Source organism: Oreochromis niloticus, linkage group LG16 (assembly GCF_001858045.2).
Source record: "Oreochromis niloticus isolate F11D_XX linkage group LG16, O_niloticus_UMD_NMBU, whole genome shotgun sequence".
In the NCBI taxonomy this organism is placed as follows: domain Eukaryota; kingdom Metazoa; phylum Chordata; class Actinopteri; order Cichliformes; family Cichlidae; genus Oreochromis; species Oreochromis niloticus.
In genome coordinates this window covers 9,530,614-9,540,470 of record NC_031987.2, presented here as the reverse complement: position 1 = coordinate 9,540,470, position 9,857 = coordinate 9,530,614, and the positions used below count along the sequence as shown (strand labels likewise).

Here is a 9,857-nt window from a genome sequence, read left to right as displayed (position 1 = left end):
AGTTGTAAGTAAGCTATTAAGACTCGAGTGTACACTGTGTTCCTGTTTTCCTCCAAAACAATATGTTCCATTGGAGCAGTCTTTCAACGCCTCTCTCTGTCTCTCGCTAGCAAAGTTGAGCCAGACAACAAAGTAAAGCTAGTTTTTGCCTACAAGCCCGACACGGAACCTGTCGTAGTAAAGGGACCTCTGGCTAATATGCCAGAGGTCCCTTTACTACGGATCGGAGCCACGGACCTGTTTTATATATGCGAGGAATAGTTTACTATACGAGATTGCTGCAAAAAGTGCAGCCTTACCTAATGTGTAGCCTTACCTAATGTCCACCCTTCGCCATACCAATACTAGTTGGTATTGGTATGGCGAGTAACCTTCAGTAATAGTAATAAATCACACAGCAATAGTACATTCATGTAGCTGTAAAAAGCATGATAATATATTAAGTAATCCAAAGTATTCAGAATACTTTACTCTAATTGAGTAACATAACAGAATACATCACAAAATACATTTTGGGGCATGTATTCTGTAATCTGTAGTGGAATACATTTTAAAAGTTGTGGTGGACCACTGGAGGGCTCCACTCACACCCAGTTCTCAGGAAGTGTTGTTGTTATGTTTTGGAGGGAAAAGTGTTCAGTTCTGGGTGATGAGTAATAAACGAGGAGTGTTAATCGAGAGCTCTCGTGTCGTCTGTGTTTACCTCCACATTGGTGACCCCTGACTCGAACATGCTGCAGTCCGATGGTGGCACCGACTCCGCTCTGGATGCCTCAGCAGCCGCCAGCCCTCTGCCTCCGGCTGCAGCTGCGTTTGCTGTGCCGCTCGAGCTGCCGGACTTTTGGCTTCACGATCCCCCATCGTGGTTCGTGCACGTGGAGGCTCAGTTCGGCCTTCGTGGCATCTCGGCTGACGACACAAAATATCACCAGGTGGTGGCCTCTCTCGACCCGCTAGCCACCCGTCGTGCGTTGACTCTCCTCCGGGACCCACCTGCCTGAGGGAAGTACGCCGCCCTTAAGGAGCTGCTTCTTCGGTGCTATGCCCTCTCCGACGCAGAGCGAGCTGAGAAGCTCCTCTCCCTCTCAGGCCTGGGTGGCGGTACGGCTCTCGAACTGATGGAGCGCATGCTGTCCTTTCTTGGTCCGGACGACGGGGGATTCCTGTTCGCCCACATCTTCCTCCAACAGCTGCCGGCGGCCGTGAGAGCCGGCATCGCCAACTCTCCGCTTCTGGGCATGAAGGATTATCGCTCCCTGGCTGAGGACGCGGATCGTATTCTCTTGGCTACCTGCGCTTTCCACGATCACGACCTAGTTCCAGCCTCGCCGGCGGTGCCTTCTACTTCCCCGCTGACCTGCCCCGACGTGTCCGCTCCTTCGCTGGCGGCAAAGGTCGCGGCACAGCGACACCACGGACGGGACCTCTGTTTCTACCATCAGCGTTTTGGCCCCAGAGCGCGCCGCTGCTTGCTGCTTTGTGCTTTTCCGACCCTGGGACACGGGCCCCGACAGCGCGCTGTAGCGGCCGCGACCGCTGGCGACAAAGAAAAACTGCTCTTCATAGAAGACTCGCGCTCCGGGAGACGTTTCCTGGTCGACTCCGGCTCCCAGAAGAGCCTCCTTCCCCGTCCGGCGCCGACAGTTTAGCAGCGGGCTGCGGACCGCAGCTCATTGCGGCTAATGGCTCTCCCATCGCAACGTTCGGGGAAAGGTTCGTGACTGTTTGTTTTCATGGTCGGGATTTCCAATGGACCTTTGTTGTTGCCGCTAGCTCTGTACCTATTTTGGGCGCTGATTTTCTTTGTGCCCACGGACTGCTGGTCGATGTCGCTAACAGACGCTTAATCGACGCCCAGTCTTTTTCTTCAGTACCCTGTTTCACTCGCGCCATCGAGCCCCTGAATCGGGCTAATTTGGTGACTTCTGGGAATGTTTTTCAGCGTTTGCTCTCTGAGTTCCCTTCACTGACTGTTCCTAATTTCTCAAACACGGCAACGAAGCATGGGGTTGGACATTATATTCTGACGGTCGGTCCCCCGGTGTTCGCACGCGCGCGCCGCCTCAACCCCGCGAAACTCTCCGTCGCTCGGGAAGAGTTTGCCGCTATGGAGCGCCTCGGCATTGTGCAGCGCTCGAATAGTGCCTGGGCCTCTCCGCTACACATGGTGCCCAAGTCCGATGGTCGGTGGCGACCGTGTGGGGATTTTCGCCGTTTGAATAATGTCACGGAGAACGACCGTTACCCCATTCCCCACATACAGGATTTTTCCGCCCACCTCGCCGGCACCTCGATTTTTTCTAAAATTGACTTGGTGCGGGGGTATCACCAGGTTCCCGTGCGCGCCGAAGACGTCCCAAAAACTGCCGTTATCACCCCTTTCGGCTTGTTTGAATTTTTGCGCATGCCGTTCGGCCTGAAAGGCGCCGCCCAGACTTTTCAGCGGTTGATGGACTCTGTCTTGCGCGGGCTGCCTTTCGTCTTCGTGTACCTTGACGATATATTGGTGGCCAGCTGTTCTGAGAGTCAGCACGCGTCACATTTGCGTCAGGTTTTCCAGCGCTTGGCGGCACACGGCCTGATCATCAACCCCTCCAAGTGCCAGTTCGGCTTGCCGGTTCTGGATTTCTTGGGCCACCGCATTTCCGCTGACGGTGTGGTTCCGTTGCCGGACAAGGTCCGGGCCGTTTCGGCTTTTCCACGTTCCGCGTCCGTTAAAGCACTGCAGGAGTTCTTGGGGATGGTCAATTTCTACAACCGCTTTCTCCCCAGAGCTGCGCACCTGCTGCAGCCTCTCTATGCTGCCATGAAGGGTAAAACTGCCAAGGACCCGATTGATTGGCTCCCTGAACGCATCCAGGCATTTTCTGAGGCCAAGGCCGCGCTGGCAAACGCCGCCCTGCTGGCCCACCCGTTTCCGTCGGCGGAGATCGCGTTGACCACCGACGCGTCGGACGTGGCGGTGGGCGCAGTGTTGGAGCAGCGGGTCTCCGGTGTCTGGCAACCGCTTGCCTTTTTCAGTCGCACGCTTAGGGACAGTGAGCGCAAATATAGCGTTTTTGACAGGGAGTTGCTGGCCCTGCACCTCGCGACCCGGCATTTTCGTTTTTTTCTCGAGGGTCGGAGTTTCACCGCGTACGTCGATCATAAACCCTTGACATTCGCGATGTCCAAGGTCTCTGACCCGTGGAGCGGGCGCCAGCAGCGCCAGCTGGCAGCCATTTCCAAGTTCACAACTGACATTCAGCACGTGGCTGGTAAGTCCAACTGCGTGGCTGACTGTCTATCCCACGCGCTGGTTTCTCCCGTTTATGTTGGCATAGACTTTGACGCTATGGCCGCTGACCAGCGGGTGGACCCGGACGTCCTTGCCCTTCGGTCTGAGCAAACGGGCCTTGTACTGGAGGACAGACCCGTGTGGAACGGCGGGCCTAGCCTGCTTTGTGATGTTTCCACCGGCCGACCACGCCCTGTAGTTCCACTTTCGTGGCGTCGTCGCATTTTCGACTCCGTACACGCCCTCTCTCATCCGGGCGTCCGGGCCTCGGTCAAGCTGGTCAGCTCTAGGTTCGTTTGGCCGGGCCTTCGTAAATGGGTGAAAGACTGGGCAGCAGCATGCATCCCATGCCAACGCGCTAAGATCCATAGGCACACACAGGCGCCCCTTGAATCCTTCCGCGTTCCAGGGAGGCGTTTTGATCATGTACATGTGGATCTGGTTGGTCCCCTGCCGCAGTCACAAGGTTTCACGCACCTTTTGACTGTGGTGGACCGCACAACCCGTTGGCCTGAGGCAGTGCCTCTGGCGTCCACTACAGCAGCAGTGGCCAGGGCATTTTTGTCAACGTGGGTTTCGCGTTTCGGTCCCCCCGCCGACATCACCTCAGACAGGGGCCCCCAGTTCGTTTCCGAGCTTTGGTCTGCCATGGCTGACAGCCTGGGCGTCAAGGTCCACCGAACCACTGCGTACCACCCGCAGGCCAACGGAATGTGCGAGCGTTTCCACCGGTCGCTTAAGGCCGCGTTCCATGCTTCTCTCACAGATGGCAACTGGGTTGACCACCTTCCATGGGTTTTACTGGGGTTGCGCTGCGCGGTTAAAGAAGACCTCGGGGTTTCCCCGGGTGAACTTGTCCTCGGTCAGCCCCTCCGGGTCCCCGGGGAATTCTTGCCCGAGAGCCCACCCCCGTGCCTCGCTCCCTCTGTGCTGTCTCTCCGTCCCCCGAGAGACTCGTTTTCTCTTCCTGGCCCAGTGCACCATTGTCTGCCCGACACCTTTGTTCCGAGGTCGTTGGACTCTTCGCAGTTTGTTTTCGTCAGGCATGACGCTCATAGGCCTCCGCTGCGTCCACTGTATGACGGCCCCTTTAGGGTTATTCAACCGGGCCGGAAGCATTTCCTTTTGGACTTTGGGGGTCGTCAGGAGACTGTTTCTATTGACAGACTTAAACCAGCACATGTGCTGCAGGATGATCAGTTGGTGCCGGCTCAGGCCCCCCGCCGTGGCCGCCCGCCTTCCACTGGACTGGACAACCCTGCTTCTTCCTCTGGGAGCACCCCCCACCTGGCAGGGCCCGAGCTATCTTCAGCTTCTCCTGGCCGCCCATGCCAGCCTGGTCCTCAGGCTCGTTTCCCCTCAGCCAGCTCTCCACCTCCCCGGTTCAGCCGTTCTGGATGTTTGATTAAAGCAAGGTTCTGGACTAAGGGATGACCCTACTGGGTGTTCGGGGGGGGCATGTGTGGTGGACCACTGGAGGGCTCCACTCACACCCAGTTCTCAGGAAGTGTTGTTGTTATGTTTTGGAGGGAGAAGTGTTCAGTTCTGGGTGATGAGTAATAAACGAGGAGTGTTAATCGAGAGCTCTCGTGTCGTCTGTGTTTACCTCCACAAAGTAACCTTCCCAACACTGGCCACAGGGCTCTAGAATGCAACCAATTTGGTCGCAAATGCGACCTAATTTCTCAATGGTGCAACAAAAAAATATCCTTGGTCGCACCGGTGCAATGAAGGATTCGAGTTAAAAAAAGGTCTCCGCAACTCTTAAAGTCTCTGTGTGGCCAACAGCAGATTACATTATGTCCATATCATGGACATAGAGTAGCTGAATGCGCTGCTGAAGCGCTGCAGCACCAACTCCATGCTGCTGCTGTTCAATCAAATTGTGTGTCATGCGCATCTCTGCATAGATGTGCGGAAAGGGGAAATGACGTAGGGAACTCCCACAATAATCCAATAGTGCACGGCAACACCTGCACATTCCACCAAAAAAATCCTAGGTAACTCTACAACTCTGAAAGTCTCTGTGTGGTCAACAACAGATACACATATCGTGGTCTAAACCAATCAGAGATAGTCACAGGCAGAACCTCTCAGATAATAATAGCCATTGGGCACCCGGAGAGCAGTGTGTAGGGACGGTACCTTGCTCAGGAGTACCTCAGGGGAGCCGTTCGGTGGATTCAAACTCTCGACCTTCTGATCATGGGGCCACCACGCTACCTACTGAGCTATCTCTGTCCCCCGAGATGCCTGTGCCCAATGTAAGATGTTCAGATGTTCAGTTCGAAGCCTTTGAGGCACTTTTAATTTTGACTTTCTTTTTATTTTATATATCTTGAGATATTTTAAGTTTAAATTTCAGCTCAGTGAAGCACTTTAAGCACAAGAATTAACACAAGAAACAGCAGGTCCGGGGAGACTGTTCACACAGAGAGAGACAAGTCTCAAAAGGCAAACTCACTCACGAAATATCATGAAAGCTAGGAGCTAACACTAACGTGTCTCACGCAATAATCCAGCGATGACAGGATCCGAGCCCTAGCCTTAAATAGCGACGGAGTAATCAGCAGAGCAATTAGAGCCAGGTGCATGGGCCAAAGGCAGCAACCCGCAGTGAGCTCCGCCCAGGCAGAGCGACAAGGGGGAGAGAAAACCACCATAACAAATTTAGCCTCGCGGGGCCGGCCGGGGAGACACAGGAACCATGACAACATTTTTCACTGAAAAACCTTTTGTTAGACTAGACGCTGAAGTCTTGTAAGCTGATATCACTGTAGAGGTCCAACAAAGTTGGCACTGCATCTGAACGCTGTCTCCTTTTCTCCCTCTGTACATGAAAAATTCCTCCAGGTACGGCCACGGGCACACCTACTCCGTCTTTTCTACATCATTTTCACAGTTGACAGTGTTGTCTTCTGTCTCCATTTTGGCTTCTTTGTCTCCAAACCTTCAGTCTATAAATTAGTTTATACTCCACTGTGTAGTACCTCTAGACACCTGTGCCTGCTGCTGCAGTGGAGTTTATTCTTTGCTTATGACTTAAATTGGCACGGTACCAATTGCACGGCCTTATTGGTTGCAAAGATGCAGATGAAAGGTTTGAATATTAATTCAAATTGTAGGCGTACTCAGTAGCGAAGTTTGATTTTATAAGTAGCGAAGTAGATTACATGGCGTAAATTGTACTGAAGTATGAGTAAAATTACACACTTGAAAAATTACTCATAAAAGTACAACTACCCAAAAAAAAACTACTTAATTGCGGTAACATGAGTATTTGTAATTCTTTACTTCCACCCCTGCCAACACGATACCTTTTTTTATCCTCTCTGGATGCTCATATGAGTCTTTAATGGTGATATCAATATTTAACTTTCATTCGTGAACTGAATTGAATGCTTTACATGTAAATATAATGGAGATTCTTGAGGAAGTAAACGTTCCCATGCTAAATCTGGTGCATCTCACAGAATGTCTGTCTGTGTTTCCTTCTTTATCCACCAACTCCCTCAACAGAATTGTGCAACCAAACTTGGCACACAGGTTCATTTTAGGCCCCTACAGGCTCTTATCTTTATGGTGGATGCCACGTGGTTGCCAGGCCGACTTAATAAAATGACCTGTTTGGAAGATTTATGCACATATAACATCCTGTTAAAGAATTGTGGTATTTTCATTTCATGCCAGTGAAAATAAACTTTATATCCACAATAAATCATTGATGCATGATATATTATGATGTCATTAGGTTGCTGGGCAACCAAAGGACCAAATTATGTTTTTTGTATTTTTGCACCTACAACACCATCCCATCAGTTTAATTTCATCAAAATAACACCATGTTTATATTTACAAATCTGATTAATGTTGCCTTCACCCTCCACATCTTCTTGAGTTCTTTTCTCAGCTCTTGGTATTTCTCCAGCTTCTTGTGGTCCTTCTTTCTAATGTTGCTGTCATTTAGTATAGCTACATCTTAATCTTAATCTGTTTACTCACCACTTCTATGTCCAGTTGGTTAGCCATAACCAGTTTGTCTGTCTGTATCTGGAAGTCCAACAGGATCATGCCTTGGTCCATGTATGCTCGGCAGGGTATAAATGATATTCAACAAATATGCTTTTTTAGATAAAAACAACAACAACAATACTACTACTACTACTACTAATGATAATAATAATCTGTTTATCTTTAACCTACTCTTATGGAGCTGCCACACAGTTAATTCATGCTAACAGCTTCATTGCTAACCATAGTTTTAGCTAAGAAATTTTTTCTTAGCTAAAACTAAGAAAAAATTTTATTGTATTTGTGTAACTGTAACTGATGGGTATACTTTCAACTTTTCTACATTCTACTTTATTTCTACTTCCTGCCCATTGCATTCATTTAACTGCCAACCCTTCTGCCAAAACAAGTACAGTTGCACTCAGTTTTTCAAATTGGTATTTCTTCAGATTGTTTGCATGTACCCCCACATACTTTTGAGTTATCTTCTGCGGTAACTGTGCCTCAGTGCTGCTTCGTCAGGCAGGGTTGTTTCAACCACGCACTATGAACTCCCCCCCCCCCAAAAAAAACTCCACTGCACTTTTTACATAACTCGATCTCACACAGATTTTTCTTAAGATGTACATACATCAGTATATTGCATTTTGTTCTTTATTGTCGTCACTGTGTTCTTGTTGCTTTTGAAATAACAGTAATGTCAAATAAATTATGGCTGTCACATCACAAAAGAAACCCCAAAACACCCTGTTTACAATCACTGAAGCACTGATTAAGAGACACACATCTAACAAAGTACAGGCAAAGTGGTTCTAAATATTTACATATGAATAAAAGTAAATAACACATAATTCAGCAGTTGGTTACCACTCCCCACCACCCTCCCACTTGAAGTTAGATGTTGACTGTCCCAGGGAAGAAATTTGTGCAACCCGGTTCAGCTAAAACCTTTCCAAATGGTTTAGTGTGGTTCACATACAGCCTGCAGAGCACAATGTGTCTTCATAGTAGAGTCGGGATGCTGTGTTCAGTGCTGCAGTTGTTATTGCTCATATCAACAGTCCAAAGTCTCTGGTTTTCAGGGCTGCAATATCACAGCTCAGTGCTTTTGTCCGTGCTTTTATCCTTCACATCCCTGTTGCCGCTCTCATCGCCCTCAAAGCCACCATTTTCCCGTGGGCAGTACTTTTGCTCTTCTACATCAGCGTTCTGACCTTCCAAGTATGGAGCGTCACTGTTTGCAGACGAGCCACCACCATCACAACGTCTTTTGTAAAGCTGGAAGCCTGGACAGGAAACAAACCATGGATTCAGAACCAGTGAGCAAACACCTTTGGACAAAGCCTTTAAAAGTGGAATAAACTGGACTTCAGTGACAAAGCATCTATGCAAGATGCCATAACAAGAAAATCTGAAGCATCCTATGTCTTTTTTTCTGTTCAGTTTCAAGTATAAGTGAGCATCTATGATACTCTGTGAAGCAGTGGTTCTCAAATGTTTGGTGCCCAATACAGACAGAAAAGTCAAAATTTCAAGGTAATTTGCAGAAGATGGCCTCAATGTCATTTTCAACAATGTGAACTCTAACTTCCATCCATCCCCTCACTGCACATTTTCACACATTAAAACCTATGTTTATGCAAGCCTATTATCACCTCTATGATATTAAGTAGTACCCTCTTCTTAAACACACAGGAATTGCTAATTTAAGCAAAGTCCGTCCTTCGGCTGTGTTCCGAATGCACTGGGTTATGGCATTAGTGCAGGATTACTATTTTTAGGGTTTATTTTTTAACCCAAACAAAATTCTCTCTTTAAATTTAAGCACTTGTCATAACATCTTGATGCATGCTCAATCATCCAGGTAAGTAAATCCTCAAAGTTTGATTCTGTTCATCTGGACGTAGTGTTTTCAGTGGGAGAAACATTTCGTCACTCATCCAAGTGACTTCTTCAGTCTGAGCTGAATGCAGGTTTCCCCAACCTTATAAACAGTACATTTGCATAGTGACTGAAACTAGCACCACTGAAGGAACAATGGGCTGGGGTTGCACTTCTAAAAATTGTTCATAGCTGTTAGTGCAGCAGTGCAAAAGATGTCAGCATGTATGGGGAAACACAGGAATCAGACTTGGGAAAGTGATGTTGTACAATACCTCTTGATGAAAGTGCATTCTTCCTGCTTCTTCTGGTTCAAATCCACCACTCTCTTACGGAAGCCAGTGTTTCTCTCAGGGGAATGTTTGGTTCCCTTTCAGTCAATTCACTCGGTACAACACATAAGTATAGGGGATATCACGCCCTCACGTGTCATGGCTAAAGAAACCTTTATTCACGCCTTTAAGGCAGATGACCTGTGATGACATGCACACAGCCCCGCCTGCACATATACCCCCTGTCATCACAGTCATCCCTCAGTTCTTACGCTCTTTACCTCACTGACAACACCTCTGCTGAGTTGGGCTAGCTAGCTGCTGCTAGTTAGCTCCGTTGTCTGCCGACTTGAACTTAGCTTAACTGCCCCTGTTGATGTTAGCCTCCATCATGCAGTTGGTGCGTAGGCTGCCCA

General features: G+C 49.0%; 1 protein-coding gene across 1 annotated transcript in view; it reads right to left on the bottom strand.

The window, feature by feature from the left end:
- Positions 1–7,924: 7,924 nt before the first annotated feature.
- The window catches only part of LOC100694504 (ileal sodium/bile acid cotransporter), a 5,505-nt gene continuing 3,572 nt past the window's right edge, over positions 7,925–9,857 (bottom strand). Inside the window, exon 6 of the mRNA XM_019352649.2 lies at positions 7,925–8,574. Coding sequence (XP_019208194.2) covers positions 8,381–8,574 — 194 coding nt within the window. The 3' untranslated portion in view covers positions 7,925–8,380. The remainder of the gene's footprint in view (positions 8,575–9,857) is intronic.